Here is a 14,548-nt window from a genome sequence, read left to right as displayed (position 1 = left end):
CCTTCCTGGCTGCCTGTAAAAATGCAGGAACCTGGCTGTTGGAGCCTTGTATGCAGGGTGGTGGTGGAGTGCCCTTTTGATCCCAGCAGCTGCTCAGCTAGCACAAGTTCGGTGATGTTTGTCATCAGGGTACAACAAGCAGTTTGCTTCTCGGTCGTCCAACATGTCCTGCCTCTTACATCAGAATGACACTAACTGCAGGTACCAGAATACCAACCTAACTGGCTTACATCATCAGGATATTTCGTTATCACACATAACTCGAAGTCCAGAGTTAGGCAGCCAGGAACTGCCCCCGCTGACTGGTGATGGCAAAGGTCAGGTCCACATTTTAGCAGTTCTAGCTTTTCCTTCATGGTCACAGGGTGACTTCAGCCTCTCCGCGCACCCAGTGCTGATCTCACGGCCCCGCCATGGGCAGAGGAGCACCCTTGCATCTGGACATTCAGCCTCCTTTCTGCTCTGCTGCATGGACAGTTTAGGTCTCAGGCCTGTCAGCACGGTCCGCCCTGGAGCAGTGCAAGCAGGATCTCTTCACAGCACCATAGAAGCCTTCTCAGATGGGCACAAGGACGTCCGCTTGGTGGAGGAAATAACAGGGTTCTGGGTCTAAGTGGGCTTGGAGACAGAGGGGACATCAAATGGGTTGTCAGGTGCTAATTGCCAAAGCTGGCTGATGAGCACACGGGGCTCATTAGGGCCTCCCGACTCTTAATGTGTTTGGGATTGTCCATTAAAAAAATAAAAAAGGGACGCCTGGGTGGCTCAGATGGTTAAGCGTCTGCCTTCGGCTCAGGTCATGATCCCAGGGTCCTGGGATGGAGCCCGACATTGGGCTCCTTGCTCAGCCGGGAGCCCGCTTCTCCCTCTGCCTGCTGCTACGCTTTCTCTGACAAATAAATAAATTAAAAAAAAAAAAAAAAAAGACTCTAAAACCCTTTTACTGTTCCCTGTTCCTCAAGTGTGTTGTACCTCCCGCCTCACAGGATTGTGTCAGCAAAGTCCTCCTGACTCTGTTAGCCAGGCTGCCATACCAAGACACCACAGACCGCGGGACTCCAATGGCACCAGTCTTCCCACTGTACAGGTGTAGAGAGAAGTCTCTGGTGTCTCTTCTTCCTCTTAATTCCCTCTCCAAAGAACGTCACATTGGGGGTTAGGGTGCAACCTATGAGCTTGGGGGAATATTCAGTCCATAGCACTCACCTGCTTCCACATGAGTCTGCTGGGCACATGAGCGCCCTACTAGACCCTGGCACCTAGAGGTGGCGATGCAGCCCAGCGCCAACGAAATGTGAGTAGACCCCATGTGTGTTCCTTCAGACAGCAGACCGTGCTCTCCCTTTACCCGTGGCTTCCCCTTATTGCAACCTGGCCGTGACTGTGCTGATGAAGGCAAAATGCCCTGGGGGCATAGAACATGCTGGAAGGAATCTGGGCCCCTGAGTGACCCCGTGGAGCATGGCTGCCATCCCCCGGACTAACCATGTTGGGACTGTTGCACAAGAAATAAAATTCTTTCTTTTCTAAGCCACTGGATTTTGGTTGGGTTTCTTTACATTATACTAGCTTAGCCTTCCCCTAAAGCACTGCTCAGTTAGTGGACATTTTGATTGTCATAATTTGGGAGGTGCTAACTGCATCTACTGAGTAGAAGCCAGGGATGCTGTTAAGCATCCTACAAGGCACAGGACAACCCTATCCCCCCGCCCCGCCCCAGGAAAGAGTTTCCTGGCCCAAAATATCAAGTCCTGAGGTTGAGAAACCCTGCCTTTTTTTTTTTTTTTAAGATTTTATTTATTTATTTATTTGATAGAGCACGAGCCAGGTAAGGGTCAGAGGGAAAAGCGGGCTCCCTGCACATGGGGCTCGATCCCAGGACCTGAGCTGAAGGCAGACACTTAACCGATTGAGCCCCCCAGGCGCCTCAGAAACCCTGCTCTTCACATTGCAATAAAAGGAATCCTCTCTGGTCATTTCTAGAACAGGGTCTTCCTAAGAGAATTCATCAGTTTTCTTATGTGAATGAAAGACAAACTGCTATCTGGAAGAAGTTATTCTCAATATCTGATATATGAAGGGCTATTAGCCTTAACTTTTTTTTTTTTTCTTTAAAGATTTTGTCAGAAGAGAGAGGGAGCACGTACCAGTGCATAAGCAGGGGGAGCTTAAGCAGACTCCCCACAGAGCAGGAAGCCCGATGTGGGGCTCGATCCCAGGACCCTGGGATCATGACCCAAGCCGAAGGCAGCCACTTAACTAAGCCACCCAGGTGCTCCTTAACTTTTTTTTTAATTTAAATTAGCCAACATACAGTGATCATTAGTTTTAGATGTAGTGTTTAATGATTTCATCAGTTGCGTATAACACCCAGTGCGTATCACATCAAATGCCCTCAATACCCATCACCCAATTACCCCATCCCCCACACCCCTCCCTTCTGCAACCCCCAGTTTGTTTCCCAGAGTCACGAGTCTCACATGGTTTGTCTCCCTCTCTGATTTCTAATTTTTTTTTTTTTTAGATGAAGTCATGAAGATCAGTTTTCTCATAGATAATGGGTAAAGGACATAAAATGATAGAATTGCAAATAGCCCGTGGATATAGAAAAATATGTTTAGCCTCACTTAAAATCAAAGAAATACAAATCAAAACACAGGTTGGTTTTTTGGTTATTTCTTTTTTCTATCAAGTTAGTAAAGATAAAAAGCCTGACAAAATCTAGGGTTGACAAAGTGTAAAAACATACTTAGTGAAGTGTCAGTTGGTATAATTTTTTCCTTGGGCAATTCATTTAAAAGTATCAGCCCTTAGAACATGCAATACTTTTTGAGCTGGCAATTCCATTTTTTTTTTTTTTTTAGAGGGAGAGGAGCAGGGAGGGGCAGAGGGAGAGGGGGAGAGAGAGAGAGAGAGAGAGAGAGAGAAGCAGACTCCCTGCTGAGGAGGGAGCCCAACACAGGGCCCAATCCCAGGATCCGGAGATCATGACCCAAGCCAAAGACAGATGCTTAACTGAGCCACCCAGGTGCCCCAGCAATTCCACTTCTAAGAATTTATCCCAAAGAACTAATAGGACGGGCGCCTGGGTGGCTCAGTTGGTTAAGCGACTGCCTTCGGCTCAGGTCATGATTCTGGAGTCCCGGGATCGAGTCCCACATCGGGCTCCCCGCTCAGCAGGGAGTCTGCTTCTCCCTCTGACCCTCTTCCCTCTCGTGCTCTCTCTTTCTCTCTCTCTCAAATGAATAAATAAAATCTTAAAAAAAAAAAAAAAGAACTAATAGGACAAGGTGTAAATTAGAGACGGCCTCAACCCTTGCTACTCCTCCCATTGAGAGGTGGGTCTAATTCCCCTCCCCTCAAATCTGGTTGTCCCCAACAACTTGTTTGACCAATAAAATGTAATGAGATGTCTCGGGACTACCCAGGAGAGTTCGCAAGTATTGCAGCTTCTACCGTGGCCTCCTGGAACTCTCTGGAAACCCTGCATGGCCATGAAGAGTACCACTCCCTGGGACTGTTGTGCTGGAGAGGCCCCATGGAGGCATCCTGATCCATAATGCCAATTAAATGCTACCTTCCAGCCACCCCAGTGACCTCTATAGTATTACATAGAACAGAAGAATCACCTGGCTGAGCTCCGCTGAAATGTGTGACTCAAAAATTCCGAGTGACAATAAAATGGTTCTTTTAAGCAATTGTTTTCAGGTAGCTTATTATGCAGCAATAAATAACTGGAACACACAGATAAGTACAGCCATATGAATAAATGTTCACCAGAGCATTATTTGTGCTAATGAAAACTGGAAACAATCAAAACACTGTACATCTATTGTTAAGGTATGGCACACCAACGCAATGAAATATATCTAGTAAACAGAATGAAGTAGTTTTGAGTAAAAAACATGGTCAGATGTTTGCGAAGAGTGTTAAGTTAAAAATGTAAATAGTAGAAAAGTGGATAGTATGATTCACATAAGAAAACCAAGAGCCCAATTTAAAAAGTGGGCAAAAGTTATGGGGCGCCTGGGTGGTTCAGTTGGTTCAGCATCTGACTCTTGGTTTCAGCTTGGGTTGTGATCTCAGGATCTGGCCCTACATTGGGCTCCACACTCAGTGGGGAGTCTGCTTCCCCTCTGCCCACCCCCCACTTTCTCTCTCTAAATAAAAATAACCTTTTTAAAAAAGTTAAAAAAATAAAAAATGGGCAAAAGTTAGGAACAGACACCTCCCCCAAGAAGATGTACAGATAGCAAGTATACTTGTAAGAAGGTGCTCAATAGGGAATTATGTCATTAGCGAACTGCACATAGCAATGAAATATCTTTACCCACCTATCAGAATGGTCAAAATCCAGAACACTTGACAACACCAAATGCTAGTGAGGATGTGCAGCAACACGAACTCTTTATTCTTTGCTGGTGGAAATGCAAAATGATATGGCCGCTTTGGAAGCCAGTTTGGTGGTTTCCTACAAACCTAGACAATCTTACACTTCTTTGTAGCTTTATTCATAATTGGCAAAACTTGGAAACAACCAAGAAGTCCTTCAATAGGTGAATGGGTTAACTGTGGTCCATCCAGACGACGAACTATTACTCAGCATTAAGAAGAAATGAGCTACCAAGCCACAAAAAAGCATGGAGGAAACTTAAATGCATTTTACTTAGTGCAAGAAGCCAGTCTGAAACGTCTGCATATACTGTGTGATGCCATTCTGGAAAAGGGAAAACTGCAGTAAAAAGATCAGTGTTTGTCAGGGGTGTGGGGAGTGGGGAGAGGGATAAAAAGGTGGAGCACAGGACTTTGGGGGCAGAGAAACTATTCTGCATATTGTAATGTTGAATACATGTCATTATACGTTTGTCAAAACCTATAGAATGTACAACACAGAGTGAACGCTAATGTAAACTATGGACTTTAATAATAATGTATTGATATTCTTTCATCAGTTATAATAAATGTACCACCCTAGTGCAAAGTGTTTGTAATGGGGCTGTGTGTGTGTGTGCGCGCGCGCGCACGTGTTTAGGGGTACACAGGAACTCTATTTTCGTCTCAGTTTTTCCGTAAACTTAAAACTACTCTAAAAAATAGTCTATTTAGTTAAAAAAAACCCACAACATAGCCCCAAAGGTCGGTAGTGTGCAATTACGTACCTGTGCAGGTGTGCATTTTCCCAAGCAGTGAAGGAGGCCAGAAGGGATGCACCCAAACTGCTAACATTCAAATTTCGAAGGTGAACAATAGTCACAGATCTGTATCCTGAGGAGGTGGGGAAACTGTAAGTTCCTGTGTAGTTTGAATTTTCTCAGGGAACGTGAAATTGGCAAAAGCAGTGTTTCCATTTGTTGGACTAGGGCAGGTTTAGGGGAGAGCTCACGAGAGGGACTGTATGTTCAAAGAGCCATCTTTAATAACGACACTGCTACTCCACTGGCCAGGGTGTGCTAGGCAGCGGGAGGACGGCCTTGAACCTCCGGGGCGCAGGCCCTTGTCCCGAGCCCCGCGCTCCACCTGCACGTGCGCCGCCGGCCGCCCCGCCGGGCGCCGGGGATCCGCGCGCGCTCGCGGGACCGCGCTCGTCACACCCCGCCCGCACCTGCTCCCGCCAGAGCAGCTGCCAGGGACGGGGACTGGAGCCCCGGGGCCCCGGCCACGCGGGCAGGCACGTGCACCCAGGAGGTGCGGGGCCCTCGACCCCACCTCCGCGCCCGCGCCCCCCTCCGCGGGGCGCCAGGCCCAGTCCCCGCTCCCGCGCGACGCCGCGCGCACCCCTCCGACCGGAAGCCGGGGGGCATGTCCAGACGGCGCCCCGCCCCAGCCGGCGGACCAATCAGCGCCCGAGGTTCATTAATAGTGAACGCGCCGGCCCCGCCTCCGCCCCTCGCGGCACCGCCCGCCCGCGCAGACCTAGAGCGCGGCCGCGGACGAAGATGGCGACCGCCATGTACTTGGAGCACTACCTGGACAGTAAGCGCCCCTCGCGGCCCTGGGGCCGGGCGCCCGCGCAGGGTCTCCCCACACGGGTCCACCCCGCGGGCACCAGGCGCCGCGCGCGGACCCGGAGGGCTCGTGGGGGCGACAGGAGCCGTCCGGCAGCGGCGGGGGCGGCGGGGGCGCGCTCCGGGCGGGGCGGGGCCGCGAGGAGGTACGCGCGGGGGGCGCGGCGCGGGGTCCCACCGTCACTGCCGCGCCAATTCCAGGTGCGTCACGGGGGGGCGGGGCTGGTGGGCACGGGGCGGGGGCTTGCGTGCCACGGCCCCGCCCTCTCCGGCTGGGCCCCGCCCTCGGCCCTGGCCTCAGCGGCCGCCCCGCCCTCCCCTTCCTCGGCCTCTCCCGGGCAAGGCCCCCCCTCACGGCCCCGCCCCGCCCTTCCCGGCCCCATCCGCCGGCTTGGCCCCGCCCCCGCCCTAGGCCCCGCCCCGGCCCCGCCCCCCACCGCGCAGTCAGGCGCCGAGGTTCGAGCCCCAACCTCGGACGCTGGGCTGGTCCTGGGGGGCTCCGGGTCCGGGATGTGGGGGGGGCTCCGGCCGGGGTTCTGTGCCTGCTCGTGCGGTGACCTGGGAGTTGGCGGAGCCACTCCTGGCGGGGAGAGTCTCCTAGGGTGCCTGTCCTTCCGCGTGGCGTTGGTGGGAGGGGACTGGCAGGGCTGGTTCAGGTGCTGAGGACAGTGATGGTCCCTCGGAAAGACGTCTGGGAGGCTCTTCTGCAGGCGTCCTTCTGTCTACATGTAGCTCAGGTTGGGGCCTCCTGAGAACTTCTGGGAAGATGGGAAAACGCAGGCCTTAGAGGCCAAGTAGCTTGTCAAGGTCATGCACTCCACAGCGGAGAGCCCACGTTTGAGCGCTGCTGATCTGGCTCTGGCTGCGGATGGCCTTGGGGGGCGGCTGGGGGGGGCTGGGCTGGGTGCTCTGGAGCTCTCTGTTGCAGTGGGAATATCCACGGGCATTGGTACCTGCAGCTGCTGACGGTGGGGAGTGAGCCCCTGCCCTGGGGGAGGCGGGGGGGGGGAGTTCAGCCTGAGCCATGAGGGGGGTCCCGGTGAGACAGCACTGAGGAGGGGAGGCCCTTGCCTGCCCTGTCTCTGCTGCGCTGACCTGTCTGCTGGGGAGCACTGTGGCTTGCCCTTCTTGTCCCGGTACCTGCCCAGTGAGCCCTGTGAAGACAGTTTGAGGATTGTGAGTTCCATCCACCTGTGTGCAGGCTCAGAATGGAGGTGCCTGCTTGAGTTTTGAACACCTGCTGCGTGCTAAGCCTCAGTCCTCATTTTCCTGGAACTTACTTTCAAATGGGGCAAGTGGACTTTTTTAAAAGTTCACAGCAGATTAAGGGGCATGAAGGAGCCCAGCAGGCTGTGAGAGACCCGGATGTGAGAGACACTGTCCCGCAGAGCCCAGGATGGGACAGAACAGGGAGGTCCTTGGGGAGGCTGTGGTGAGCCTGGAGGCTGGGGAGGGCATGTGTGCCATTCTCTGGGTGAGCTGGGCAGCTGTAAGCTTGCAGACGGGCTGGATGGCTGGCCTGGAGTAGGAGCAGGGCAGTGCAGTGGGGAAAGCAGTGTGGGCTGGGGTCCTTGACCTGTGCTGGCCGGCACTGTCTGTGTAACTTGAATTAAACTTGAGCAAAGGAAAAGTTCAGTCCCTCAGTCGTGGTAGCCCCATTTCAGGTGCTCAGCAGCCCCGTGGCCAATGGCTGTTGTGTTGTATAGCTCAGGCCGTGTCTCCTTGCATGAAGTCTGCCCCACAGCACTGGCCGGCACCGCCCCGTGCACTGAGTGTCAGAGTACAGAGACCCCAGGGCTTTGGTCTTACCCACTGTGGGGGTCCTGAGAGGGGAGGACTGGCTGGGGGTGTGGGATGGAAGCGTCACAAGGGCCACCTTCCCAGCCTCTGCTTGCAGCTGGAGGGTAAGTCCCCCTCTAACTTTTCCAGCTTCCAACACCGTCTGAAGCCTGTCTCCCCCAAAGACGTACCTTAATCCTTCTGTTCCTCAAATCCTAACGGAAACAGAAAATGAAGGGCGCTTATTCTTTGTAGACCTTAGGTATAAAGTCCGGAAGGCAGGTTTTGTCCTGCTACTGAGAAGTACACGTCTCTGTGTTTCAGGCATTGAGAACCTTCCGTGTGAGCTTCAGAGGAACTTCCAGCTCATGCGAGAGCTGGACCAGAGGACAGAAGGTGGGTTGGGCTCTGACAGCTGGGGAGAGGTGGCCCTGTCTTACAGACAACGCTGACACTTTAAAATTCGACCTAGTTTTTTGGGTCCTAGCACATCTTCCTGTAGCATCTTTACAGCCACCATCCATCCCTCATTACCTTTCCTTTCCTTTAAAAGGTTTTCTGGTTTCAAACTGTACACGTGGTTTAAACAGATCGCACTTGGCGGTCTTTTGGTATCTAGCTCCCTGTTTCTTTTTCCTTTTTTTTTTTTTTTTTAAGATTTTATTTATTTATTTGACAGAGCGAGAGAGCAGGAACACAGGCAGGGGGAGTGGGAGAGGGAGGAGCAGGCTTCCCGCGGAGCAGGGCGCCCGATGCGGGGCTCGATCCCAGGACCCCGGGACCATGACCTGAGCCGAAGGCAGACGCTCAACGACTGAGCCACGCAGGCGCCCATACTCCCTGTTTCTAAACATTATGTTTTTTGCTGCTGTTCATTACTTTATTTCCCTTTTGCTTTGGGCTTTATTCTGTTACTGTGGAGTATGAAGGTTTGCATCCCCCTCCCCCCGCCGTCTCCTGGTGTTGTGTCTTAGAATCTGAGCCTGCCATAGACCAGGGGTGGCGTTTCCTTTAGGACGCCTGTGGAGGTGGTTTGCAGCTGGGCCACATCACACGCTATGCTTACGAGACCTTTTTTGAATAACTGTTTTTCTTAGAGCTCGTAATTGCCTTGTTTTCCATGTTCCATACACATTGCACGTTTTCATTGTGTCTGCTGCCCCAGGGGATCTGCCAGCCCCCAGTCTGCCCTGCACACCCTGCACACTCAGACCTTTCCCCTGGAGCCTCCTGCCCTGTGGGTCTCGTCTGGGCTGGCTGTTTCCAGGCCTGTGGCACAGGCACTGTCTCTGCTCATCTTTGGTGCAGGACCCTGATTCCTGTGTTGTAAACATCCTTTCTCTTGGTCCCTTGTTTTAGTGGAGCCTTTCCTCCGGTAGTTTCCTGAAAAACAGTACATGGGAAGGTAGATTTCTTATAATGCCATATGTCTGGAAACGTGCTTGTTCTGGTCTCATAGTTGGTGAACATTTTGGCTGGGTATAGAATTCCAGCTTGACAGTCATTTTCCCTCAGCGTGTGGAAGGCACTGCTGCTTTGTCTCCCGGCGTCCCTGTGGCCCTTGAGAGATCTGATGCTGTGTGGATTCCTCATCCTTTATACCTGTGGTCTTCTCGCCATTCCTCCTAGGCAGCCTCTGGGCTGCTGTCTTTGTCCCTATTTTGTGGCGATGTGCTTGGGTGTGGGTGATTTTTCATTCATTGTGCCTGCCACAGGTTTTGTAAGGTCAGAATAGCTGTGGTTTTTCACTGAGCTACAGTCTCCTGGCTCGCAGATCGCAGATACAGAGAGTTCTGTTATTATGAAATACAACATTTACATTGGGGAATAAGCACAAGTGTTTGTAAATTGCCCAACAAACAGCACCTTGCAAACCTCTCCCTAGATGGAGAAGTGGGGCCTCGGGCGCCTGGGGCCCTGTGTAAGCCTGCTGTGCGTACTGCCCCTCCCTGCAAGGGGCTCCCACCCTCAGTTTCCCCGGCAACAAGTTTCTCACCTCCCTAAACCAAGAGTTCACAGTTGTATGTGTCTGTCCTTAATATCAGTGGAATCTCACAGTATGTTGTCCTTTGTGTCTCGCTTTTCTGGCTCACTGCCCCCTTCTGTGGGATTAACCCACATTGCTGTGTGTAATAGTTGTTGTGCTGTTTTGGTTGCTGTGTGAATGGACCACAGCTTATTGGTCTGTTTTACTGTGGATTGCACATTTGGCTCGTTTCCTGCTGTCTGCATTTATGAACGTTGTCCCGTATGTATCCTAAATCTAGGGTGTGTGTACTGAGGACTAGTATGCCAGCTGTAGCTAAGGTGAGCACATAACCTGCGATTCCAGCAGGGACCGCGGGGAGTCAGAAAGGTCGGCGTGCGTACTTCCTGGGAGGGCACTGAAACACTGACGTCTTGGGTGTGCTGTCCCCACTGTGGTGTCCCCACGGCCTCTGGTGCTGGACTGTCTGCCAAAGGCCGTGCCCACCGCGCTCCCACCAGCGGTGCCTCTGTGTTGAGTCAGCCACCTTTTTGCTGCAACTTGGCTTTGTTTTTTGTTTTGTTATTTTTTAAGATTTTTTTATTTGACAGAGACACAGCGAGAGAGGGAGCACAAGCAGGGGGAGTGGGAGAGGGAGAAGCAGGCTTCCCGCGGAGCAGGGAGCCCGATGCGGGGCTCGATCCCAGGACCCTGGGATCATGGCCTGAGCCGAAGGCAGACACCCAACGACTGAGCCACCCGGGCGCCCTGCAACTCGGCATTGTTCAGCTTTACTTGTTACCTTGGAATCTCTTGCAGGGACTAGCTTTTCCCCCATTTCTCTGTCAGATAAGAAGGCAGAGATCGACATCCTGGCTGCAGAGTATATATCCACAGTGAAGACACTTTCTCCAGACCAGCGTGTGGAGCACCTGCAGAAGATCCAGAGTGCCTACAGCAAGTGTAAGGAGTACAGTGATGATAAGGTGCAGCTGGCCATGCAGACCTATGAGATGGTGAGGAGGTGGGGGGCTGGGGGCCCCGGGGGGGCAGCTGGGGGCCCGGGTTCCTCCCTTTTACGCGGGCAGGGACCAGCTGTTGAGAAGTGGTGCATCTGAAGTGGGGTCAGATTTTGACAGAGAGATGCTTCTAGACAAGGCATGCTTTGGGGTGTCCTTCCTCAGGGACCGTCCTGCAGTCTGGTTTCCATGCCCTTTGTGCTCGTATATTTGGATACTTTATTTTCTCTTAGTTTTTGTATTTATTTCCTTAATGCTTATTTTGTCAGCTCTAGGTAAAGTCCTAGAATTTGTTGTGTCCAGTTTTCTCTCAAGTAGGCCTTGTATGGGGCTCACGTGGTAGCACAGAGCCATTGTCCCGTGATGCACATCAGGTTGTGTAGTGACGGAAGCTCTGTCATCCTCACACACTGTCACCTAACTCCGTTCCCTGCCGCCCCCAATAAAAAACAATTTTTTAAAAACCTGAATTAAGCTGTATTCGAGAAAGAATACTCTAGAAGGAGAACGTAATGCTTATATTTGGGGTTTTGACGCCCTAAAGTGCTGAGTCTTTTTTTTTTTTTTTAAAATTTATTTTTTTTTGGGGGAGAGAGAGAGAGAGAAAGCTCCAGAGAGCGTGCATGTATATGGGGGATGGGGGTGGGGGGGAGGGACAGAGGGGAGGGAAAATCTCAAGCAGACCCCTTTCTGAGCCTGACACGGGGCTTGATCTTAAGACCCTGAGATCATGACCTGAGGCAAAATCAGGAGTTGGATGCTTAACCCATGTGCCCCTCCAAAGTGCTGAATCTTTACAGTAAGCAGCCTGCTTTTTAAAAGTTAGGTTTGATCAGTTGTCAAAGTCAGATTTTCTCTGATGCATAACAGAGTTTGGGATTATAGTTTGTTTCCAGAGACGGATGGATAGAGAAGTCCTCCTTTTGGACAGTGACACATGGTGTGGGTTAACGGGTTGACTGTTGTGAGCCCGCTGGGTGAGGGGCCCAGAGTGCCGTCCCTTTGGGGCCTTCTCCGTCGGGGCAGGGTGGTCACTGTCTCATCCTCATGCTTTGACCCCACTGCCTTCTCTTCTTTCTTCCATCTTGTCCTGACTACAGCGTTAGAGGCCCTTTCTCTGAGAACGTGTACGTTCTTCAGATTTTTAAACCAGGGTTAAATTAGGCTTCAGTATCATATGTCCTCATATCCCCATTCCATTGCGTTTCACAGCCCTGTTTCCCCTTATTGCCGGCCGTCGTGGTTTTCCTGAGTAGGCTTTCTTCTGTTAAGGTTTCAAAATGTGGGGACAAAGACCCTTCATAAACTGAGATAGTAGACCTTGTTTTAGGAGCTTTCTTAATTGAAAACTCAATTAAAGGGCAAGAAAATACTTCCCGGTTGATTTCCAGTGTGTTTGTGATTCCTGAGCTGTGTTGCTTTCATTGTTAAATAAGACTCGTGAGCATCCTTCTCTGCAGGTGGATAAACACATTCGAAGGCTTGATGCGGACCTGGCGCGCTTTGAAGCAGATCTGAAGGACAGGATGGAGGGCAGTGACTTTGAGAGCTCTGGAGCACGAGGGTTAAAAAGCAAGTCTGTTAATTTTTCTTTATTTTGTTACTGTTACCTATGGAGTTTTGAAGAATTTTGGTGATAAATATGTGAGGAACATTATGGTAAATATATTTGAGTAACTCGTGTCCTGCTTCAGTGAATTCTGTGAAGATAATTGGGGTGTTTATTGTCTTTCAGAAGGTCGAGGTCAGAAAGAAAAAAGAGGCTCCCGGGGTCGTGGCAGGAGGACCTCAGAGGAAGATACTCCAAAGAAAAAGAAGCACAAAGGAGGGTGAGAGGCTCTTTTCCTTGTCTCTTTCTCCCCAAAGGTTACTTGGCATCAGTATTTCCTTAGCATCTAGAAACACCAATGGCAGCTAACAGCGAGGAAGTGCTTCCTGCGTGCCCGCGGTGGGTGTAGTTCTGCATGCTTTCCGCGTGCAGGCTCCGGCTCTGCTGTGCTCGGCAGCCCGACGGGGTTCCCAGGGGGCGAGACCGGCCCTAGGTTTTACAGCTCCTGTGTGGGAGAGCTGGGTGTGCACGGGGTGGTCTGACTCCACAACCCATGCTCTTGGCCGCTGTGTGTCCTGCCTCTTGAATGACACTATATTTATTGGCAGTTCAGGCTAAGCCACGCTTTAACAGCTCAATATATAGCCGTTCATTGTTTTATGTATAAATATATATTTTGGATATATTTGTTATTAAGTTGCATGACTGCATTTATTAAATATATGTGTTATTTACCTTGAACTTCAGAATATTTCATTTAAAGCTTTCTCCCACCTGCTTCCCTCATCCCCCAAGCTACTGTGTTGCTCCACAGAAGTGATTTTTAGAGTACAGAGAAAACAGTAAAGTGCCCAATGGCTTCCGTGGACATGGTTTTGACAGTTAGGGGGAGATCTCAGAGAGTCAGTTCTTGACCAAAAAAAGGGAGAAGTTTTGGTTCTTAAACCTGGTGTTTAAACTTTTAAGAAAAACGCCAAATGCCATCTTGCAGTGTGCACATGCAGAATAAACATGTAGTTTAATGAATTACTCTCAGGCACATCCTTGCCTGTCACTTACTGCTATCAGTAACACTTTCTTGTACCTGTCAAAACCATAACCGCCTTCCTTTGCCCAGGTAAACAAGACCCAGACTTATGTGGTGTTTATTTCCCTTCTTTGTAGTGTTATCCCCAACATGTGCATTCCTGGACACTGTAGTTTAATCTTGCTAATTTTTTTCTTAACCCTCAAAGTTAATTTTATTAAGGAATAATTTACATACAATAAAATGTTCTTATTTTAAGTTTACTGTTGCATGCTGTATTCAGTTTCTTTAAAGTTATGGAACTATTCAGCTTTCCGTTTCTTCTTGAGTCAGTTTTGGTCATCTGTGTCTTTCAAGGAATTGGTTGTTTCATGTAAGTCGTCAGATTTATTCACATCAAATTGCTCATAATACATGATCATCTTTCTGTTGTAGGATCTGTACTGATGATTCCTCTTTTAGATCCAATGTTGATAATTTACGTCTTCTCTCATCTTGTCTTGATCTTTACAGAGAATTAGATTTTGGTTTTGTTGGTTTTTATATTTTCTCTATTGTTTGTTTTCTATTTCATTGATTTCTGCTCTCATATTTTTTTAGAGGGGGGAAGGGCAGAGGAAGAGGGAGAGAGAGAATTTTAGACTCCAGCACAGAGCCCTACACAGGGCTCAGTCTCATGACCCTGAGATCATGACCTGAGCCCAAATCAGGAGTCAGATGCTTAACCTAATGAGCCACCCAGGCGCCCCTATTTCTGCTCATAGTTTTATTTTTTCCTTTCCAGTACTTGGATTTACTTTGCTTTTCTTTTTCTGGTTTTTTAAGGTGAAAGTAGTTTAGATCAGTGATTTTCATACTTCTTTTCTCATATAAGTATTTAAAGCTATAAATTTTTTTCTAATTACTGTTAAATCTAATTACTGTTTTAACACATCCCACAAATTTGGATATGTTGTGTTATTTTTATTCCATTCAAAATATTTTAAAATTTCCTTTGTGATTTTTCTTTGACTCATGGCTTATGTAGAAGTATGTTCTCAGCTTCCAAATAATTTGGGATTTTTCCAGGTAACTTTCTGATTTCAATTTTTAAGTTAATTTTGCTATGATCAGAGAATATCATATAATAGAAATTCTCTGAAATCGATTAAGACTTGTTATGGTTTGTGGTCCTGTTTTGCTGTATGTTCCATATACCCTTAA

General features: G+C 49.7%; 1 protein-coding gene across 1 annotated transcript; it reads left to right on the top strand.

Moving 5' to 3' along the window:
- The first annotated feature begins 5,879 nt into the window (after window positions 1-5,879).
- On the top strand, window positions 5,880-14,301 carry ING5 (inhibitor of growth family member 5). The gene is made up of 5 exons (XM_025888269.2): window positions 5,880-5,973; window positions 8,109-8,180; window positions 10,600-10,766; window positions 12,230-12,341; window positions 12,505-14,301. The coding sequence occupies exons 1-5, from the start codon at window positions 5,937-5,939 to the stop codon at window positions 12,600-12,602; spliced, it is 486 nt and encodes a 161-aa protein (XP_025744054.1). The 5' UTR covers window positions 5,880-5,936; the 3' UTR covers window positions 12,603-14,301.
- Window positions 14,302-14,548: the final 247 nt, after the last annotated feature.

This window comes from Callorhinus ursinus, unplaced genomic scaffold (genome assembly GCF_003265705.2).
Source record: "Callorhinus ursinus isolate GAN/ISIS: 27379988/994484 unplaced genomic scaffold, GSC_fseal_2.0 scaffold96, whole genome shotgun sequence".
In the NCBI taxonomy this organism is placed as follows: domain Eukaryota; kingdom Metazoa; phylum Chordata; class Mammalia; order Carnivora; family Otariidae; genus Callorhinus; species Callorhinus ursinus.
The sequence above is the reverse complement of the archived record's forward strand: the minus strand, read 5'-3'. Positions and strand labels throughout refer to the sequence as shown.

Bases quoted from the DNA above. Each gene is read 5' to 3' on its own strand.
- ING5 (XM_025888269.2), top strand. From the start codon at position 5,937: ATGGCGACCGCCATGTACTTGGAGCACTACCTGGACA. The intron at 5,974-8,108 runs GTAAGCGCCCCT...TCTGTGTTTCAG, and splicing joins CTTGGAGCACTACCTGGACA to GCATTGAGAACCTTCCGTGT. The intron at 12,342-12,504 runs GCAAGTCTGTTA...ATTGTCTTTCAG, and splicing joins TGGAGCACGAGGGTTAAAAA to AAGGTCGAGGTCAGAAAGAA.